Source organism: Plectropomus leopardus, chromosome 13 (genome assembly GCF_026936395.1).
Source record: "Plectropomus leopardus strain MGB_pleo_1.0 chromosome 13, ASM2693639v1, whole genome shotgun sequence".
In the NCBI taxonomy this organism is placed as follows: domain Eukaryota; kingdom Metazoa; phylum Chordata; class Actinopteri; order Perciformes; family Serranidae; genus Plectropomus; species Plectropomus leopardus.
Window position 1 is genome coordinate 10,196,932 of NC_142188.1, and position 21,659 is coordinate 10,218,590.

The 21,659-nt window shown below is 40.4% G+C and overlaps 3 protein-coding genes across 6 annotated transcripts in view; 1 reads left to right on the forward strand and 2 right to left on the reverse strand.

Annotated features, from left to right (window-relative positions):
* Positions 1–75: 75 nt before the first annotated feature.
* lyrm7 (LYR motif containing 7) lies at positions 76–3,091 on the reverse strand. The gene is made up of 5 exons (XM_042502634.2): positions 3,005–3,091; positions 2,710–2,782; positions 1,362–1,432; positions 679–760; positions 76–525 (listed from the first exon to the last, which is right to left on the reverse strand). Exons 1-5 carry the CDS (start codon positions 3,020–3,022, stop codon positions 452–454), a joined length of 318 nt encoding a protein of 105 aa, XP_042358568.1. The 5' UTR covers positions 3,023–3,091; the 3' UTR covers positions 76–451.
* Positions 3,092–3,127: 36 nt separating this feature from the next.
* On the forward strand, positions 3,128–5,343 carry hint1 (histidine triad nucleotide binding protein 1). The gene is made up of 3 exons (XM_042502633.2): positions 3,128–3,288; positions 4,712–4,816; positions 5,040–5,343. The coding sequence occupies exons 1-3, from the start codon at positions 3,178–3,180 to the stop codon at positions 5,202–5,204; spliced, it is 381 nt and encodes a 126-aa protein (XP_042358567.1). The 5' UTR covers positions 3,128–3,177; the 3' UTR covers positions 5,205–5,343.
* A 1,538-nt stretch (positions 5,344–6,881) lies between these two features.
* Positions 6,882–21,659, reverse strand: part of cep170aa (centrosomal protein 170Aa) — a 50,368-nt gene continuing 35,590 nt past the window's right edge. For 3 of the 4 annotated variants that reach the window (XM_088086561.1, XM_088086563.1, XM_088086564.1), the window contains 13 exons: positions 20,851–21,213; positions 20,260–20,549; positions 17,330–17,422; positions 16,397–16,514; positions 14,699–16,228; positions 14,383–14,433; positions 12,306–12,579; positions 10,994–11,225; positions 10,459–10,623; positions 10,263–10,351; positions 10,071–10,164; positions 9,923–9,974; positions 6,882–9,636 (listed from right to left, as the gene is read on the reverse strand). In XM_088086561.1, the coding sequence (XP_087942687.1) occupies positions 9,305–9,636; positions 9,923–9,974; positions 10,071–10,164; positions 10,263–10,351; positions 10,459–10,623; positions 10,994–11,225; positions 12,306–12,579; positions 14,383–14,433; positions 14,699–16,228; positions 16,397–16,514; positions 17,330–17,422; positions 20,260–20,549; positions 20,851–21,213 (3,683 nt within the window). In that variant the 3' untranslated portion in view covers positions 6,882–9,304. The remainder of the gene's footprint in view (positions 9,637–9,922; positions 9,975–10,070; positions 10,165–10,262; positions 10,352–10,458; positions 10,624–10,993; positions 11,226–12,305; positions 12,580–14,382; positions 14,434–14,698; positions 16,229–16,396; positions 16,515–17,329; positions 17,423–20,259; positions 20,550–20,850; positions 21,214–21,659) is intronic. The other variant, XM_088086562.1, reaches the window with a different exon arrangement.

Consider the following 21,659-nt stretch of genomic DNA (forward strand, 5'->3'; position numbering starts at 1 on the left):
TGTGTCTTTTTCCCCGTCATTTCAGATCCATCCATCATACAGTGGTTTGATCCATACATTAAACCTTAAACTGTCTGAGAATAATTCCCTTTAATCAGAGCACAATCAAACATTTTCAGTGGCAGTAAAGCACCCCCCCAACACACACACACACTTCGGCTGAATCATAAGCTACTGAAAATATGACAGAAAACTCCATATTTAAATTACATGTCAAAATAAAAATAATACAAGAAATTATCCAGTTACCAGCACAGATTTCTTAAAGCAGAATGGCAGAGCTCTTCAGTGAGTAAAAACAATTCTCCATGCAGTGACGTTCTTTAAAATGTTGTTTGTTCAGGAGATCCTGAACCTTAAATGTTGTTTTGAGTTAAATCCTTTGAAATGCAGACGGATGGTACTGGATAGTAGTGAGTCTCTTTTTTTTATGAAAATGTGATGAGATGGTCTATCGGGACTTCTTTCTGGGCTGGTCACAATAGGGCACATTTTCTAGTAGAAGGCTCTCTCTGGGTCGCAGCACTATGAGAAAAAGAAAGAGAGAAAATAAATTTAGCCAGTACATATCATTTGGTAATTTAATGTCAAGAAAGAAGTAAGAAATCCTGTTGTACACAGTTTGCATACACATTACTTTAAACATTTTAGTAAAGAATAGTACAAACAACAACATACAGAGTTTCTTATCTCCAACATGCTCCATTTGTATAACAGCTTCTCGAAGAACAACTTCCACATCTGAGCCCATTTTGATCATCTGTAAAAGCAGAAGAGTTCTGATTAATGGATTATGAGACAATGGGTCGCTGGGCACAAACACGAAAAAGTTCCCTTGTTTTTACATAGCAGTATCCTCTTTGTTTTGCAGGTTGAATATAAATGTGCAATGCTGCCACAGCAGATCCACACTAGCATTTGCTTAAATATTACACAAAATATAGGAATTAATATTGTGATTGTGCTTACATGCTATGGAATATTCAATTTTGTTATTTCTAGATAGTGTAACTCTTTTTTTTTGTTGTTTTCACTGTCAGACAACTATCCAGCAACATCATGTGGGTGACAAAGTTACTGTGTTTGATTAAACTGCAGATTTTAAAGTGGCTTTTAATTGCACCATCCCAAAGCACACCTCTGTGGCAATGATGCTGTTTAATCTGCATGTTGATGTGCCAGACCTGTCAGGTGCATGGATTATCTTGGAAAAGAAATAGTTCAGAAACATGTCTATTTACTGCATTAAAAAAATCTCAGATCCTGTGAAAAAAAGGGAAGCAAAAATAAAAGTGCTGCATTTCAGTTTTTGTTCAGTGTATAAACAAATCATGTCACAATCTGTTGCATTTTCAACGTACCTTCTTAATGTTTTCTTCTGATGTTTCATTTTTGTTTTTCTTGAACTCCTCGTTGATTTTTAACCTTGCAGCTTTGTGGAAAGATAAGTAGTTATGCATTTGATACTGAGCAAACATTAAGTCAAGTCAGGTAATTTGGGACAAAAAAATGGTCATAGGTTGTTGCATTTTATTAAATGATTTATTTTTTAATCAAAACATTTTCACATTTTTCAACATTTAAAATGTGACAAAAAATATTCAGCTAAATGGGACATTTTCTTACATGAAACCAGCCTTTTTTTTAGACTATCAGGTGCCATAAAATCAGACTTGTGCTAATACAGTATGTGCCTCCCTGTTATATTACAGACATAAAACCATGTGAGCCACAATCGCCCAGAATCAGCCGTAACGGTTTAACATATGCATGTTCATTGTTGACAATATGGTACCAAAGAAACAGGCAGCGCAAGAACAGGGATTGAACTAATAAATGTATTTGACCATTTAAACGAACATGACTATCCCATTTTACCTTACTAGTTGTCCTTTTTTATCTAAGCATGTCATTTGTGGTGTGGTAAGGATTCTTAATGTGTTTAAGATCCAAAGTTTCTTAATTATTTTACTTGCTAACATATTTTCTTAAAAGAATATAGCAGAGATACATAACAAGTTCTAAAAGTAATACTTCAGAGGTTTGGGTAGTTTCCTTGGAAATCTACCAAAAGTACAACCTGTAATTTAAATTGTCATTTTTTTGTAATGTACCTACACAGAATAGTCAAAATTGGTGAAGTAAATGAAAAAGGGGTTTAAAAAAATACTGAAAAATAAATCATGAAAAATGGTGCATGAGACCTAGAGCTACCAATCACTTTCAGAAGTCTCAAAATTCGTTAAATAAAGTCAAGTATCACATGCACCAGAGTCTGCAGTGGCACTTTTTTATTTATCTTTTTTAAATTTCACTTAATCAGTTTTGACTATTCTGTGTTGGCCCATTACCAAAATGCCAATATCAGGACACTTAAAAAAAAAAAAAAAACTAAAAAAGCACCACCTGTTCCCCAAAGCATACAATCTTCCCCAAATAACCACTCTAACACTCATCTCTTGCTTTTTAGTAAGTCCATCCATGTCATATGTAGTGTTCTTGTAAAGCGTCCTTGGGTCCCATGAAAGTCGCTATCTAAATCCAAGCTATTATTATTATTAATAAAAATCAACTTAAATTACAGGTTATAATGCAGCAAAATAGAAAAAACGCCAAGGGGGTGGTGAATACTTTGTAAGGCACAGCATAGCCTGATATATAGCCACATTTGTTCTTTTACTAAGAATCAAAACATGCCAAAAAACTCACCAGTCAGTGCTCTGCCGTCCTCTTTGAACACAGCCATCCTTGTTCTGTGCAGCGCTTTAAACGTGCTCAGGACCTGCATGTTTACACACACTTAGCATTTAGCAACATCAGGACCTTGACTGTTATTATCTGAACTGAAGCAGCTGTGGCACATTTTCCCGCCTTTTTTTAGCGATATAAATTCTAGAACGTGCAAACAAGTGTTTTTTATAATCAAACCAGCCTCAAAAAACAAAACGAAACGCCGTTTAAGTTATGTTATTTAATGTAAAACATGACTATCTACACTCCTCACCTTCAAACGAGTCACCATCTTGGCTTGTTGGGCGCACTTCCGCTTTGAGGGGAAGTCACAAGCACCAATCAGTGCAGACTTTATGATGACGCGTTTTTGCAGCCAATGAGCGCGCGCTGTGGTTTCACAGAGCTAAAAGCGGCGGAGACAGGCGGCTCCGCATCTGCGCCAACATGGCTGATGAAACGGAGAAAGCGCAGGCTGCCAAGCCAGGCGGTGACACAATATTTGGAAAAATAGTGCGAAAAGAGATCCCTTGCGAGTTTCTCCATGAAGATGATCAGGTATGCATTAAATATTTTAACTCATGAACACATTTTGGGTGCAATAAATCACACTGGTGACGTTGAGCTAATGTTAGCTCCTCGCTAGCTTTACTGTCATTTTATGAATATTTTGACAGGTGTGTTATATATAGATCATTTATCACAGAGTAAAATCCCAAAACATATGTGCTGCAGTGAAACTACATAGTTTGCTCTCAGACTGCAGAAAATCTGCTCTTAATTTCTCCTTGGACAATATTTTACACATTTCTGCACACAACTGTACAGCTCATATTTATACTGTACATTTTTCCACTCTGTAATAGCCATTTGAAACTTGAGTAAATTGGCTTGATATCTTTCTATATTATGGAAGGATGGTTGGGATCAACTTGACAAGAAATGGCCCAAAAATGAGCAAGAATTGTGTAAAAAGTTACAAGAAAATTATCTGACAACAAGTAACAAAAAGGTTTATTTTTTTTCTCTTGCACCAAATATCAAAAGCAAACTCCTTGCATGTAAACACCTGCCAATAAACCAGATTCTAATTAAAACAGTAAAACTGCAGAATTTGACAGGTTTAGTTTAGTTTGTTGTTTATTTTTTGTTCTCCATGTTAGAAGTCATTGCTCATGTTGCATTTGCTGCAGACAGCTGGCCCTGCACCAAGCGGTGATGGCAAAGTCCACTTGTCTGCAGATCCTTTTAATATGTAGCCACTTCAGACCGTGAGCACCTCTGAGTTATTGTTGCTGAGGTTTGAATAATGACATCTGCATCCGTGAACTATGAATGCACATAAAACCCTCAAACTGTGAAGCTTACTGTATGTGTTACCAGCCAGGCAGAAGGTAAAACGGATGATGACACAGCTAAAAACACCAGTGCCTGTCAAACTGGCTCCACTGCTTTGCGTTGCTTGTATGGAGTGTGCGATCAAAACCACTAATAGGTGCTTGATATGGATCCTTCTTTGTGTTTATGTAACCACACATTTGCTTTTTACTTTACCCTTGGCTGACAGGTTTTCTACATTTCTAAACTGCTTAGTATTCCCCATATAATAAGCTATGGTTGATTATCTTAATTTTTCTAAATGGATAATAGAGGCATTATACAAGGTGGCATCTTTAAGACCTCAAATGCAACACATAGAGCAAGACACACAAATACAGTTTATCTGTATGGTTTCAGTAATGGCCAAAAGCAGATTTAAAAAAAAGCCGTATCATATAATTAACATACAGTGATACATTTTTTTTTATTTCTTTCCAACACTACCATGAGTCTTGCACACTACAGTAGGATCGCAACAGCATGAGATATTCGAAGTACAAGCAGATGTTTCTAATTTTGTTGTCTCATTGAGTTAAACAACGTCACACTGCTGTCTGCATAATCTAAGTTCTTCCTCTTAACGTGTTCTTTTGTATTTCAGTGTGTGGCCTTCCGTGATGTTAATCCTCAAGCTCCCATTCACATCCTGGTGGTCCCAAAAAAGCCAATTGTTCAGCTGTCCCAAGCGGAGGATGGTGATGCTGCAGTAAGTATGACTGTGTGACCTGGCTTCTATAATAAGAAGTATTTTCAGTGATTTGTCCAGTGACTTTACGTCAGCGACCACTAGATGGAACTCTTTACACAACTTGATGTCCGTCTGTCTTTGAACACTGTGTTGTAATCCAGGAATTGTTTTCTCTTGCTTATGCATGTATGTATGTATTATCGCCTCATTGTCATTTTTTATTTCTCTCTCCGTCTTTCAGTTGCTGGGCCACATGATGCTAGTTGCAAAGAAGTGTGCTAAAGATGCTGGCCTGGCTAAAGGCTACAGGATCGTCATCAACGATGGACCGGACGGAGGCCAGTCGGTCTACCACATCCACATCCATATCCTTGGTGGACGCGTCATGAGATGGCCCCCAGGCTAACTTCTGTCACTAGACACAGACCACCCTGCCATCAGTGTTCACATCTGTTCTCTGAAAACATATTCAGTTTGTCGTGTGAAGTAAGTGTCGAACAAAACCTGGAAATTCATCAGTGATAATAAAATGCACTTCACAACAAGCATTTGTCTTTATTTAAAGTTCCTCAAATCAGTCTCTTTTTGAAAAAAAAATGCAGAAAACCTAAACGTGTTGCGTTTCTGTAGCACTTCTGTGATATCATGTGTCGCTGCTCTCTTTAACTCAATGCTGTTTGCAAGCATGTCAGTGAAAGACAAATTTGGAGGACAAACTGAAGTTGAATTTGGGGATCATGGGTGTGTGCTCAATTTGTGTCTGCAGTCAGACTTCAAAGTACTGCTGGCGTAGGCCTCACATAGTAGTTTTCCATCAGTGAGAAACATTTTGTCAACCATATGCTAGCTATGGTGTCATATCCTTTATACTACAGCATTTAGCTGATACTGCAGTTTGAATATGTTCATCAGTACTTACAGTACCAAAAATGTGATACCACATTGTCAGTCTCGGTATGCAGTTTATGGCTGGCATTTCTTAATGTAAGTTTCAAGCACTTCATGATGCAAATGTTTAACAGAGTTCAGGCATCACAAAGGGCTAGCTGAGTCATTTGCGTCTCCCAATGAGGCATTATTAATGGCCTAGACAGTAGAAAGGTCAACTTTTATTCAGTCAGAATTATGGAAATTCAGTCCGAATCAACCATTTTTCTTTTTATTAAAAAGTCCCTGCCGGGAGTTGTTATGCAATCCAGTTTTGGAATAAATATAAGTTCCTTGTCTGTCAGTGATGGTGACATCTGCTGCCTGAGGTTTAGGGGTGTAGTAAAATATTGATACACTCAGGTATGATATTATGTTTTGGGATGCTGTATTCTCAAGAACTATTGATTTCTAAATGTTTACATGCAACAATTCATGGCAGTTAATTGTGTTTTGTGTTCAAACACGTAACTGCTGGATGGCAGTGTTGTAATCAATCTTAAGCCATTTAACTCTTTCACTTATTCGCAACATATTGCTAGCGTGTTACAGGGATTCAGTAAATTTAGATCCTCCTGTTCTGCAGACTTTTTGCAACTTTGATGAAGTTGTGATGCCACAACTATACTATATAAAAGTCGAAACTGTTGCTACAGTGCCGTTACAGTCACTCCCTCTGCTTCAATAATAATAATAATGACCAAAAACGCAGATCTGGAAGACTGCGAAACGCTGATCAATCAGGGCAGACTAGGTGTCTTCAGGAGGTGGGCTTAAACAGACAGGCACTAAAAAAGACAAAGGGTGTATTCAGGCAGAAAGTATGTTGAAAAACAATGTTTTTTGAACATTAAAAGATGTAAATATGCTCGAGTTAAAACCAAAAATACAAGTATGAACCCAAAAATGAGCATAATACATGGAACCTTTAAAAAAAACAACCAAAAAAAACAATATATCACCTTGCTTAAAGTATCACATATATATCGGAACTAGCCTATTGAATTGTGACGTATCATATTGCCCAGATTTTTGCCACTACACAGCCCTACTGTGTACAGAGACAAAATGTAATTTTCAAATTTAGAGTCCCAAAGAAATTATAATCTGAAGTCAGTCCAGTTTAACGCCCAGCCAAATAAAAATAGAGAAATAATTGAATGGCTCTGTTTTATTAACAGTAAGAAACAATGCAGATAGTTGAACAAATATAAAATGCATGAAACATCCACAAAATATTAAACAAAAAATAAATAAAATGGTGTTTTTTTTATCTTTACAAAAACAACAACGAACACTGATCAGATGACACATGTAGAATTTAAAAAATAAACATGTACCTAGCATTCACAGTCCCCTAATTTCATTTCTTTTGATAAAACAGGGGGAGAAAAAAAACACGATTTGAGGATTTGTTTGTACAGACAGAATAGCTCCAGAGAGGCAAGGCAGTCACTTCTGATATCAAAGTGATATCATTCTCTGTCAAACCATTTGACCTTCACTACTTCTGCATGAAAAACAACACAATCTGATGTGCAAAATAAGAGAAATCTTTTAGACGACTATGTCTTTTTCTTTTCTTTTTAAGCAATGCCTTTCTTTAGTCAAAATGGGCACTTTGAGGCATTGAAAAAACATTGTACAGTACAGAATAGAGAGAAGGAAATGAACATGTATTCTGGTACCTAAATTCACTATTGCAAGACTATCTAAGTCCTAATATACTGCCTTTAAGTCATTTTAATCTAGAACGCAGACTACAAGCTGAGGAGAGATTCAGAGAACCGTCAGTCCCCAAAAAGTAGCTGGAAAAGGAGCAACGTCAATGAGAAAGAGGTCAATCATACTGTCTCTGCAGTTCTACAGTATCAGGACGCTGGAACTTCTCCCTGTAGTGGAAATAGCACTATGCACCTTTTCACACCAATATGAAGCTGAATTACAAGCAAAATTCATAAAATAGATGCTCATTTTCAAAGATGTGACGCTCCTCAAAGACACATTTTGAACCACAAAAGGCCTCCCTGTAAGTCGCTCGTGTTCTTTTGACGAGATATTAAATAAAACCAGCTCCTGCATCTTTCCGTGTTCATTTTTTTGTGTACTTAAACTGGTGAGTGACAGACAAAGAAAATGGAATTTGCTGTGAGGCGATTCTAAGCGTTAAAAAGTAAAAGGGTCTACAATATCTACAACACCAGTATCTAAATATTATAAAATATTTAGTTTAGTTATTTTCTTTGCTGATTTTTGCTATTTTAAAAATACCCGTGACTGGAAAAAGTAGAAAAAAAGCCAATTGGAAATGATAGGACACTTGAGTGGATGTACTGTAGCGAAAAAGCTAAGGGCACTGATTCTCAAATGGGCCAAAAAAGATCCGGCAGCTAAGGTTAAACTAGTGTTTCGCTATAATAAATACGCTTTTTGAATTAATCTTGACATTCAGAGAGAAAAGGGTGAACTGCAGACGTGTTTGAAATACAGATTCTCTTTTGCACAACAGATGAATTTCAACATGGCTCGACTGTTTGAAAATGACAGTATCAACAAACTTGTTAACTTTGGTAAGTGATTATGTCGTCGGAAAATGATCATTGGTTTCCCAAAGGTTGTTACTATATCGCGTAAAACTACCGTTCAGCATTAGTAAGATCAACACAGACACCAACTTGCGGGAGGAAAGCTCTCCGCTCTGTCCTGTACATGCTACTGGGGTGACAAACTTTTTTTCCAACTACTCAGGAGAGAAAGGGAGGGAGGGAGAGAGTAAAACATAAGGGAGAAATAGGTGAGCACAGAGGTGGGGAGGCACTACAAATCCTTTTCAACAGAGTCAGTTTGTGAGAATGGACGGCTAGAGTTATTAAATATCTAAAACATCTGCATCTGCTTGGTTTGTGAACAGTTTCAGACTTAAATCTTGTCTGTATGACTGTGTGTTTGTTTGTCTTAAGGCTGCTGAGATATTCTTTGTAATGAACAAGAGCGGATAAATCACTGCAGTTTGATAGAAGATATTTAGCGAGTGTTATTTTACAATGCATTCTGTTTGTCTGAAAGTACTGTATTAAAGTCTTAAAAGCAGTTCTGTATACTATTTGAGAGGACAAGGGCTGCTACTATATCGAGGATGTGTTTTAAGGCATGTCCTTAGTGTAGGCAGGGTCCAGACACATGGAGAAGGCAAGAGGAGGAGGAGAGAGGAGACTGTACAACCACAGAGATCTGTCCACTGAGAGAGCAGCCGGGTAGACTTCAGCCCGTCAGGAGGTCAGGTTGACCAGTCAGCATGAATAATTAAAGTTGAAAAGCTCATAATATGACTATCCAAATCATTTGTGGGTGAATTTCTGTTGGAAGTTGTATCCATGATGCATCAGTTGGGGTTAAAGTCAGTTGAAGCACTTCATTTCTGGTAACACTTTAGCTAAATTGTGTTTAGATTAAATCCATAATCTTAGACTAGTGTAGAGTGCAGAATTTTCTGTTTCTACGCCTTCTTCGTAGTTGTGAACACTGATCACCAGCCACCTGCACTCCAATCCAGATGTTTATTCACATGCAACATTAGCTTCACTTCTGTGCGATGGCCTCCTCTCCGCTCGGCCGCATGCGGTTGAAAGGCAGCCCTCCGACTCCTGTTAATGCGAGACTCACGCTGGAGTCTAATGTTGCCTCCTCAGTGCTGGCAGAGGAAGCTTGAACCCTGGCGGAGGCTGCTGATCCTCCGGGCCCAGGAAGGATCTCCGGCAGTGATTCTTTGGCTGGGGGCGCAGACCCCGGGCTGGTGGCAGAGGGGGAAGTTGTTTTGGCGGTTTGGGGCCTAGTAGGGGTGGTGGGGCTGGTCAGGCCGAGGCTGGCCAAAGCATCCAGAGTCCCATCTGGGTCTACCATCACATTGATCACTGGGACAGAAACAGTTGGAAAATCAGTGCGTAATATCTTAAAATGTGTTTCATAACTTGTTGCTCATTTGGTCATGAAAATTTAACACGATAGAAAAACATTTAAGATTGAAGCCAAGTGTTCAGAACTTAAGTTTTTATATCTACTTTTGCTGCTTTCCCTTTTAAATATTCAAGCATCCCTCTGTCATGGAATGCAAACAAACACTGAAAATACCCATACTTATATACAACAGCTTGTTCAAATGTGTACTAGTGTGATAACACTGGAGTTATGTGTCTTTACCTTGAAGCTGCTTTTCAACTCTCTTCAACTCCAGCAGAATTGAGGAGATCTCCTGAAGAGACAAGAAGAAAAAGCAAAGCTATAAGCTCCCATCTCTTCTGCACTCTTCTCATCATCAAATATTTGTCAGAAAGAGCGGTTTCTGTACCTTGTTGGAGGTTTTCAGGAGTGGTATGTCACTCTCCGATCGCAGTTTACTCTCAATTTCATCCCAGTTCCGGTCCTTATCTTTAAACAATATCCTGAAGAAAAATAACATAAAACAGGACACATTTTCATGCATAGTGGCCTCACAAACCACACACACCGAGGGACAGATAACACCAGAAAGCAGAATTACCTGATTTTTCCTGCGGTTTTGTCAATAGAGTGTCTGATCTTGGTGGACAGCTGAGAAACTGAATTGAGCAGGAGGCTGTCCAACACGGCCTGAAAACACAGAGGACAACAAAATAAGTTTGACATTTGACAACATGAAGTTGATTGCTGATGCGTTCTTTTCAAAGCCTTCATGTTGGTATATATTTGCTTCTCACCTCTTCTCGGTTCCAGGTACGTCTCCTCAGAGCTCGGGGCTCTAGACTGTCGGGGGCGCGGGGGCGGAGCTCCACCGGCTTACCGTTGATCTCTGGTGCCTTAGTAGAAATCACAGGCGGGATTTTCCTAAAGTTGAGGCTCTCATCAAACACTCGATCTACCAACTAGACAAAGAGAGATTAAAAAGAGAGGGAACAATAAAATTAAAAACTTAAGAACTTTCTCACAGTTTTATTCCATCTTTTTTAATAAAGTTAAGGTTTGTGAGAAATTAAGGAACAGTGTCAGAGAGCGAAGCAGCTTTAACGTTTTAATTATTCAGTAAAATAAAAGCAAAGTTTAATCCTACAGTACTAAAATAAGTAAGTCATCTTATGGAAAAAATAATGAAGGAATGAAAGTGGAGCACATGAGGACGTAATAGATCAATACCTCTCATAGCAGATGAAACATATAAAGCAACAAAGGAGGGATGGCAAAGGCGCGATGGAAGCACACACAGTAAAGCAATGATAGAAGAAGAAAAACGGGCACCTTTCTCATGCTCTCCTGTATGTCCGGCTGCGTGGGACGTGCAGGGCCTACCTCTTCCCGGGTGTCAATGGCCGATCCCGGGGTGGTGGCGGCAGTGCTGACGGTGGTGCTGGGCGCCGTGCCAGATGAGCTGACCGAGTCGATCTCGCCAGCCACGTCGTGGATTTCTCGGGCCAAGATGGCTAAGTCCTTAGCCAGGTCCTGGCTGATCCTGCGCACACAGGGGAATAACCTGTTAACCATCAGACAGATGAAGGAGTTCTTTAGACAACTATGTGAACACATGCAACGTGCATATACAACAATCTGTAATCATACATCATTGTAAAGGTTAAGAGAGTGAGGGCAGCATTTATTAAACTTTGCAATACAATATCATATTAAAACATTACATAAATTCATGAAAAATCAAATTATTTCATCAGTTAAAGGAATACTTCATCCCCCAAATGATCATTTTGTATCAATTATTCACCTTGTGTTTCACTGAATTTGTGAAGAATATTTTTTGTTACCCATATGCCTCCATGATGAACAAAAATGGAGAAAAGTCTTGATGAATTCAAGTGAACAGTGACCACATTTGACAACAGCAAACCTATATTAAACATCTAGTCAGAAAATTGCACACAACTCCAAAAATCCAAGTCTCATTCATCCAGGAGTATGCTCAGTACTTCCCAAACAGGCTGTCCTTTCTGACGAGACACTGAATTTAAAGTAAAATGTATCTATGTTCTCCTTAAAGCCAGACTCCACTGACAAAAACTAAATTTTACCTCGCTGAACAAGGGAGTTGCTGGTCCACTACTGCCTCAGTTGGCTGATTATTTTTCTTAGTGTGGGATGTGAATCCACTATAAGCTTTTAAAAAAATCAAAGTCACACAATAACACAAACAAACTAACTGATTGAGGCAGTGGTAGACCAGCAGTTCCCGTGTTTAGCTAGGTAAATTACTGTTTTTGTCAATGGAGTCTGGCTATGAAGGGAGGATTGATAAATTGAACTTTCAGTCTGTTTGTATAGTACTGAGAATACTGCTGGATAATAAGACTCAGGTTATACTGCAAAAGTTGTGTGAGAGTTTTTAAACAGATGTTTAGATAGAGTTTTGCTGTTATTAAATGCAGACCCCTATGACTCCAATATATCAAAACTTTTCTTCCTTCATAGCGAAGGCATGAGAGAAAAACAGTCATTCACAAACTCAACAAAACACGGGTTGAGTAATTGATACACAAATGGTCATTTAGGCGGTGAAATATTCCTTTAACAGATCAGTCTTGTACAGATCAGTGCAGATCAGTACCTGGCAATCTCCTCGCTGTGTGCTGTCCAGTCCTTAATGTACTCCTCTTGCTCTTTCATGCGGTGTTTGATCGCCACTCCACCCGGACCCGTCACCACGCTGGAGCCTGGGCTGGCGGTGGTGCTGAGTCTCGAGCTGCGGTGTGGGGTGAGGTGATGAGGCCGCATGTGGGAGCGGCCGCCATGTTTTGGAGAATTCCTGTTGGAGCCAAACTCTTCCTCTGAGGTGGAGCCATACTCTGGCGGGAGACGTCTCCACCTGCTGCTACTGGCCACTGTGAAGGTAATGGAATAAGGGTATGTTTAGTCAGCATTACTGTACTTTATTCCATTACAACATTTGTTATTCATGAAGTTGTTAAATGAGCTTTTGAGCATGATACGGTTTGTTACTGAGGCAGCCGCAAGCCAGTCCTGCTTTAACCAGACAAAATTCAAATACTGTGCAAGTAGTAGATCATAGAGGAGTAGAGATACATTCGAACATGGACTTAAACTAAAACATGCTATTTTCTGCATTGTACATCTGGTATAGATCAGTGGCATTTAATTTTTAAGTTAGGTTGTTGTTACTGAACATTTACAAGAATGTTTCTGCGATGTTAAAAACACACTGAAAACAACAGAAACAGCAGCAAAAAGGTACTCTACTTGAATTTATCTACAAGCTCCACCACTGCAGACAGAAAAAAAATAGACATCCAACAAGATACAAAATCCTAATAGAGCCTGGTATATGTTAAGCTGCTTCAAATTGTCACACACCAGCTGCATTAATGTAGCTGCACCATGATGAGACAACACCATGCTCTATCAGTCTCCTCGGGGTAAAATGGGTCAAAGTGGAAGAGTCATGGATACAAAATCTCCACAGGGTGGAGCAGTATTCCAAAAACCATGTGCTAATTGGTTAGGAAGTTTGAGCTCCATGTTGTAAAACATTTTGACAGAGTGTGATTAGAGCATTTGGGTCTTCATCACAGCATCACTTGATGAATGTCAGGAGGGAGACAAAGAGTTAACAACATATGCTAGAACTGGGTCATCGTACTTTATTCACTGAAAATTTCTCTATGTGATGTTCTAACACTACAGATTACACTATACAATTCACAGCTGACAAAGTCAGTCAAAATAAATTTAGAATTTCACTGCAAAATTTAAATTACTAAAAATGCTTGTTACTTAAAGCTGTAGTTGGTACCTTTTATAAATCAACTTTTTGCTGAAACTGTCATTATATATAAATAGCACTAAATGAGACAGAAAGTCTGTAGAATAAATTATGTTCCTCAGCCTACTCTACTGCCTTGTAGCACTTCAAGCAGCCTTACTGCACATGAATGAAAACAACCTATTAGAACAGAGTAGTCTCTAACGCAGCTGTCAGTCACTGCTCATGACCTGTGGTCAAACTGTCAAACTAGGTGGTGCTGATCAAATATGAATCAAGATTTTCTTACTGCATTTCCTTTTTCCTTCCTTAAATGTTTTCAAAACGTGTTCTGGTGTACGGTTTAGCTGTAAAATGAGAAAGTTAGTGACATGGTCACCATGTTGGAACCAGTCGAGCTGGAAATTGGGCTCCACCCACCGGCAGGAGCAAACTTTGTCATTTTACAGCTAAACAGTACACTGAAATATGTTCCTGAAAACATTTGAGGCAAGTAACAGGCAATGGAGTAACAGAATCATATTTGATCAGTGCTGCCTAATTTGCGAGTTTGACAGCAGTTCATGAGCAGTGACTGACATAACTGACGACTGTGTTAGAGACTTTTCTGCTCTGTTTGGTTGTTTTCTGTGAGCCATGGTGGACTCTAGTAAATTCCAAGTGGGGGAAGAAACCCAGACCATCTGTCTCATAAAGCTCTGTGTGGACGTAGTGACAGTGTAATATGACAAAAAGTTATTTTTTTAAAAGTGATCAAATGAGCCTTTCACGAGGGACTAAAAAATAAATGGTGTGTTTGAGTGTCTGTTATTGCTGTGACCCAGATCTGACACACAAACAAACACACACACACACACACACACACACGTTATCTAATCAAGTCTCTACAGTTCTGGTACGGTACCCATCAGCTCCTCCTCTGCATCCCCGCCCTCAGGTTCGGGCTGAGAGCTCTCTGCACGATGACAACCAACGCACAAGTTTGTCACAACACAGTGGAAATGTTTTCAGACAAATGTTGACACACTGACACATAATGAGGTAATGGTGCAAACTGTGAACTTAATCCTTAGACCACATTTTTTTTCAAAGAACCATGCTATTAGAAACAACAAAATAAACAGAAATATTGTAATAGGAAACCCTGATGGCTAATTTCTGTTTTCTCCCTTTTCCTACAATTTATGAGAAAACCATAATGAAACAGTTGATGTGCTCACCTGTTGGTGAGCAGTATCCAGATGTCGTGGTCTTGGTCTTTGTCTCATTCAGTTTGGACACGCTGTTGGCCCTCATCCTGGGTGTAAGCCTATTTTCTGTTGGTGTTGACGAGCGCAGGCCCAAACGCAGAGCAGTCTCAGCTGACAGGCGGGGAGAAGAGGTGGAGCTCCGTGTCACTGTACACTCTGAGTCACTGCGGGCAGAGATGGAGCCCAGGCGGGTCCTACGTGGCTGAGCCAGCATGTCCAGTCGTGACAATCCCTTTCGCCCGGACGGCGGCTTAGAGGTGGAGCTTGTGGTGGACACCTCAGAAGCCACAGACACCCTGTCAGCATCAGCGAGATCTGTGTCAGAGGTGTCACCCAGACGGGCGCGGCGGAGAAGGGAGGCTCTTGTGGGGCGCGGCTGAGGCAGTGAGGCCTGCTTGCTTAGGGATGAGGTGGTGGCTGCCTGGAGAGTGCTCCTGGTTTTGGAGGATCCGTTGGTGGAGGTTTTAGTGGACCTGCCATCAAGTTTGGAATTAAGAACATCATCACGTCCATGAGCTGAGCGCCCCAAAGGTCCGGAGTACGTCTCCTGGTCTGAGGACAGGATGTCAGAGATGGGGAAGGAAGAAGTCTGGTCATCATCAGTGAGATCCAGAGATGGCTGGCGTGCTCTGGAGGATGGGTGAACAGAGCGTCGTGCATCAGTCCGGCTTGTCGCTTCTGAGGTTCTTGTTTTAGTCTTCCTCTCCAAGCGGTCGCGGGCACTTGCATTAGTGATGCTGGTCTTAGAAGCTGTGCTCATGTTGCTTTTCTCCCGGTGCATGCTGCTCAGGGAACGTCGTTTCTGTTCGCCACCAGCTTTTCTCTCTGCCTCACCCGCCACATGACTAGCGGTGCTGGCCGTGTCAACATCGGACTCAGGAGAGATGGAGTCAGTCCGAGGAGGGACGCCTTTTTTACTACCTTTCTGGTCTAGTTTATTTTCATCTCGTAGTTTGGCCTCCAGGAATGCCATGACAGCTTCAGTGTCCTTCAGGAGCGTCGCAGTATCCATGCTGCCCACGGAGTCACTGCGTTCGCGCCCATTGCTGCCTCTGTTGATGCGTGGGATGAGCTCTGCAGGGACATTAGCGCTGGGTTTCTCGATTGTGAAGCTGCCCTGGCGAACTAGAGGCTTCCCAGACTTCTCTTCTCCTGATCCGCCTCCTTTCCTCTCCTCTGACCTCTTCCTCCGCTCAGTGCTGCCAGAAGACCGGAGAGGAGCCTTGGATGGAGAGGATGTGGAACTTTGTTTCCGTTTACTGGTCATCTCACCGTCCCTCATGGGAGTTGGGGACTCCCCGTCTCCCTTGTTCTCTTTCTCCTGGGCTTCAGTGTCCTGTTTCTCGCCAATTTCGGACCGCAGTCCAAGAGCTTTGGTGCTGGATTTAATGCGGGGGTCATCCACAGGGAGCTGGGGGAGAGTCCTGCGCTTACGGTCAGTCAGACTGGAGGAGGATTCACCTCTGCTGAGGGACGCACCAGACTCAAAGCCATCAGTACCTGAACAGTGAAGGACAAATGCACTTAGATTAATTCATTCATTTTATTTGTCATGAATAATAGGAAATTTAAGTTATTTTTAATTCTGCTTCATACTTTCTTTTAAGGGAAAATTTATTTCAAAAATCAGATTTTATTTAGCTCAAGCAGAGTCAATTAACTATGTACCTCTCTCCTTGTGGAGAAAGGCGGCTGTTTCTGCTCCTGAGCCCTCTGGATCTGTCCTGGTGTGATTGGCAGCTAGATTGGCCCACTGAGAGACCCAGCTCGAGTCGCCAGGAAGAGCCTGAGGGCGGGGGTGGGGTGACACAAGAGTAGGGCACACGAGAGAGAAAAAAAGAGCAGTTTAGTCAATTAATGATGCCACAAAATCCACAAAGCAGATAATAAGCGAGATTACCATTTGTGCATTCATCTGAAATATAATACATGATGATGGAAATTATTTAGTTTATGGTTATTAAGACAAATTCCTGTATTTGCATTTTACTTGGAATTAAAAATGTTTGATTTTAAAGCTGCTTGTAAGCCTAAAACTTACAAACCACCATCTTACAAGGGAAGTTTTAAGAAAAGCTAAAAAGTTACTTGTTTAACTGATGACATCTGCATAATTGCAGAAAAGACCTGATAGATAATGCTCATACACAGTCCCCTTCCTCTGATGATATTGCCTGGAGGGATGAGGGTGTCTCTCCACATCTTAGTATGATCTAGGTCAGTCTCTGGGAGGACTACCCCCTCCCATTAACTGACTAGGGGAGTGGAGCAGTCAAGTCATGGGAGTGATGGTGACTCACATCATAAAACTCAGTCATCTCAGTTATACTACACTGGCCTGAGAGACAGGACACTGAGAATCAGAGGCCATTTTTGTGAAAGACTGAACAAAATTAAATTAACAAAGAATTAATGACTGTAGGCAACATTAATATTGCAGTAATGGACATTTGTGTATAGGTAAACGTATGAGAATGATAGAGAAAGGTAGACAGAGAAAGAGAGACAAAAAGGTGGAATTAAAAATAAGTTGACAAAAATCTGAAACTAAAATAAAACTAACAATAGAAAGAAAATGATGTAGTTATAGTTCAAGTCTACCTCTTTCCCCGTCTCTCCTATCTTCTTTCCTTTTCCTTCTCCCTTCAGGTCTGACAGAATAGAGGAGTCCTGGTTCTGTTGTACACCAAACACCTGAAAATATTTGAAGAAGCAGGACAGGAAGGAAAAGAAGGTGATTTTTTTTTAAAAAAAATGATGTTTTGCTTATGTATACTAAGTGCAAAACTTATGGCATTATGTATGTATGTACAGTATGTTAGGGGTAAGGACAAAAATAGACTCTTAGATCATTGCAATTCACTGCTGAAATATTATGGCTTCCTGCACAAAAGTAAAAACTAAAAATTAAAAACCCAATTCTCAACATTATAATCACCTGTAAAAATTTTTGGGCTGTACGTTCCTTATGGCTGAATCTACTGGACGGTGAAATGCATCATGTTTACTTTATAAGCGAGGCACTTCTTGGATTTTTGTGAGGACTGCTTAGCGTATAAATTAGGGATGATAACAATCGACAATTGGTCATTAAGAATTTAATTGAACATGTGAAATGTAATCGATCAATCGATAGGCTATGCGATGCTGTCAAAGTATATGCAATATGCTGCTGTGACCTTTAAGGAAAAGACACATTTGGTATTGTGAATATTACCAATAATCAATCAAAGAAAGAGCTTACAATTTGCAGCCCAAGTATGGATGCATTTTGGCGTCTATGAAGATGAAGGGAAATGGACCTGGACAAGAGCCGCTGTGTGTGTTAGTTAATTCATCTGTGTGTTTTAATAATGAATAATTTCCAATATACTATGTTTTAACATTAGCAAGTAGTCACAGTGAGAAAAAAAAATCATGTATTGAAATCAAAAATGTTGATGCATTCATGATCACATCTTGGCTCTTTGAATCAAATTATGAAGTGCCTTGAGATTACCACCCCTAATGTCTGTATTGTCATACTTTCCAATTAGTCTTTATTCTGTATGCACCCTGAGCATAAAGTACTGGAGCACACTTTGTAATGAAATTTAAATACCCTCATGATATATAAGCACTGTGGTAATATTATTCTACAGTTCTCTTGATGACCGAAAGTGAAGTGGTCAGAAGAAGATGCTGTTCAATTAAAGCACCGATCTGCACTTGATACTTGAGCACCATGGCAACGAGCAGAAATCACAGAAACACAAACACAAACACACACACACACACACACACACACACACACACACACAATTTACAAAAGGGAGAGCGGACAGACTGTGAGCAGTGTGCCAATTAGTGTGTCAGTTAATTACAGGAATTAGCATAACAACACTTCCAGTTTTGAATGTAATGCACTCAGACTCACACTGCTGAGAAATACACCCCACTAATTATGATCACTGCTTCTTCAAAGATAACACCTGCATACAACACTTAAAGGAATATGTGCCTCTATAAAATGTAATTTACTACAGTTTAAATTGTGTCTGTAATAAACTTTTATTGGCAGCAACTTAACTTCCTAAAAATAAGTCTGAATCTGGTAGGTGGCAATTAAAAAGCTGAATGATTGTTTGTCAGGATGGTTTAGCACTCTTTGCTTTTAATTCCTTCTTTACTTGTAATGATAATCAAGCGTTAGCTTTTCTACTATTTTTAGTTTCTCACTCTGAACATTAAACCCTCTCTCTGTGTGCGTGTTGCTCTGTCCCTCTCAGACGTGTTTCCTGTGACCATGAAAGACTGCAGTGCCACAGGACAGGGGCGGCAGTAAAAAACAGATGATGGTTTTTTAGCCTCCCCGGAGCATCGTTTGATAAAACAGGGCAGTGCTTGATGGAGCAAGTCTCCACGGGCTATTACAGAAGCATTAGGGTTACCAATGGGACAGAGAGGATGGAGTGGTAGTCAGGCGAGGCCACTGAGAGGTGATAGCTTTGTTTTAGTGGCAACAACACAAACCAGACTCAAAGGACTTGCTAAACCGAAAAGTGCCTATGCAGCATGTAATTACGAGACGATTAACCTTGCTCTGGTCTGTTTGTGCTCGGTCAAATTCCGCTGTTTAGAGTTACTGCAGAATAAGATTAAATGATGCTCTTGTCATTCAACTTGCTACTTTTATTGTCACGAATAAGCAAAGAAGGCACTTGGGAAGATGTTTTTATTTTTGTGTTTTCTGGGGTGATTAGAGTGATCTGAACTTTAAGACCTGTGAGTAAAACAGTAAATACTCCTCTAAATGACCACCATTTGAACTTGCAAATTATGTGTATTAGTAGTGTTGGGTCCCATTCACAGTTCAACCAATACCGGTGTTTTTCTGTACTTTATTTTCTCTATAATAACAAAAATTTTATGTCAGAAATTCTACTCCTATTTTTCCTAAAAAAAACACAGAGCTAATCCTGTCTTTGTCTGTCATATGTCCGCTTGTGTGTTTAGGTGTGAATGTTTTTGTGTGTCTGCATGTCTAGCAGTGAAGCTAGGCTATTAATAAAACAATATAGAAAAGAAAATACACCTGAAACCGAAACTATCATAGCAGATCAGCGATCAGCGATAGTTATGGCTCCCTGGGAAGCCAACAAAGTGGCCTCAGAACTCTGTGGCTGGCTTACAGGCTTACAGATACTTCCTGGCACTTCAGCCTCTTGTATAAGTCTTAAGTTCTTCTCACCCAGATGCACTCTCAGGTACCAAAATTGGACACCAATGGATTTAACATGACTCAGAACAGAAACAATTCTGTCGGTATCCTTAAAAGTACAGAGTTCAGTGCCCATCCCTATAAAATAGGTAGTGGTTTTTATGGCATAAATTCAGAATAAAAATGTCCTCTTTGAAGCAAAACCTGAGAAAATGGAAATCTCTGTTTCGCAGCTGTTATGTCAAGACAAATAATTGTGCTTGTTGAGGTAGAGAGACAGAAATGATCCTGCATGGAGCAAAAAACTGTGAACATCTCTGAACACGCCCACCTTATCTATCATGCGCCGGGCCTCCTCTTCCTCTGCATTCCTGTTCTCCAGTTCAATAGTGTAGGTCCCCTTATCGCTGTGGTCATCCTCTCCCTCCCCTCCAGCAGAAGTTGCTCCTTTCCCCAATATTGAGGTGTCCTCGCTTGGGCTAGTTGGGCTGCCTGTCGCCAGCCCGGTGCTGGCTGAGCTGCGACCGATACTCGGGTCCTCTGATCTCTGCTTGAGAAGGACGCGGGCAGCTGTTGGGGCACCTGCAGTCACTGTGGCTGGTATCGGAGCTGGGACTTTACCTACAGGTAACAAAGTGTGGAGCAGAAACAGATTTTTGTCTATATCAGGTCCACAACTGTTATTATGTGTGACGATATTAGTTTTGAATGAATGACAGCCCCTGATTAACAGATTCACTGCAACTTTCGCTGATTAACAACAACGTTTAGTTTGACTTTTCATACACAGAGAAATACTTTCAAACAATACCTAATGGAGCCGTTAAGGTGTCTTTAGCTTAATCTCATGAATTTTAACAAAATCTTTACTTGTTTGAGTATCATACAATAAAAATTAGACATGATTAAACTGTTTTATTACCTGATTCTGAAGCTGCAGTAGCTGATGTGGAAATGCTGAACACCTTGGGGTGAGACGGAGGCTGAGGACACAGTCCCTCCCCACCAGCTCCTATTCCCTGCAAGGGTGCAGTCTGGGAAAATGAATACGACCGGCGCTTACGAGGGTTTTCCTCGTCGTAGAACTCGATCATGAAGGCAGTGCGGCTGCCACTTGCTCTGGTCCCACTCACTGCTATGTTGCCCCCTCCAGATCCTCCCGCTCCTGCTCCCACGTGGCTGTGTGCTGCTTTTAGGCGCTCCTCGAGGGCGTGGCGGCGGTTGGCGAAGCGTAGGCCAAGCCCGTTCTCCGAGTCACTCTGGGTGCCGTCTTCATGCTTGCTGCCTGTCAGAACGCAAAAAAGAGAAAATAAAGTTGAGGTTTTTTGTACAGCACAAGCTTAGTAGGGGGTAAAATAGTTTTTTATGTAAGTTATTCACATGGCACTGGATAAATAAGTCTAATTACAATTCACAACAGATCTATTTGCTCACCTGGGCTGACTTATAATGTAACCTAGATACATAACTGATTACCTGCAGGATGTTATATAAGCTAACATGATTAAATCCAAATCATGACATGTACACGCAGTAACTTAGCAACACACAACAGCTCCATAAAGATACAATAGAGGAATATTGTGCAACGTGCTCTCCAACAATGTGTGTGGCGGTTCTACTTAAATTGAGCAACCATAAAAAAGAAAATAAAGTCCCATACTGACCACAGCGAAGAACCACATCTTCCTGAAAGCACATCCACTGTAGATACCGCAACAAAAAACAAAC

Excerpts from the sequence above, each read along its gene's own strand:
- lyrm7 (XM_042502634.2), bottom strand. Across the intron at positions 761-1,361 it reads CAGAAGAAAACATTAAGAAG|ATGATCAAAATGGGCTCAGA; the intron begins GTACGTTGAAAA and ends CTGCTTTTACAG. Across the intron at positions 526-678 it reads TGTTGGAGATAAGAAACTCT|TGCTGCGACCCAGAGAGAGC; the intron begins GTATGTTGTTGT and ends TTTTTCTCATAG.
- hint1 (XM_042502633.2), top strand. The coding sequence starts at position 3,178 with ATGGCTGATGAAACGGAGAAAGCGCAGGCTGCCAAGCCAGGCGGTGAC. Across the intron at positions 3,289-4,711 it reads TTCTCCATGAAGATGATCAG|TGTGTGGCCTTCCGTGATGT; the intron begins GTATGCATTAAA and ends TTTGTATTTCAG. Across the intron at positions 4,817-5,039 it reads CGGAGGATGGTGATGCTGCA|TTGCTGGGCCACATGATGCT; the intron begins GTAAGTATGACT and ends TCCGTCTTTCAG.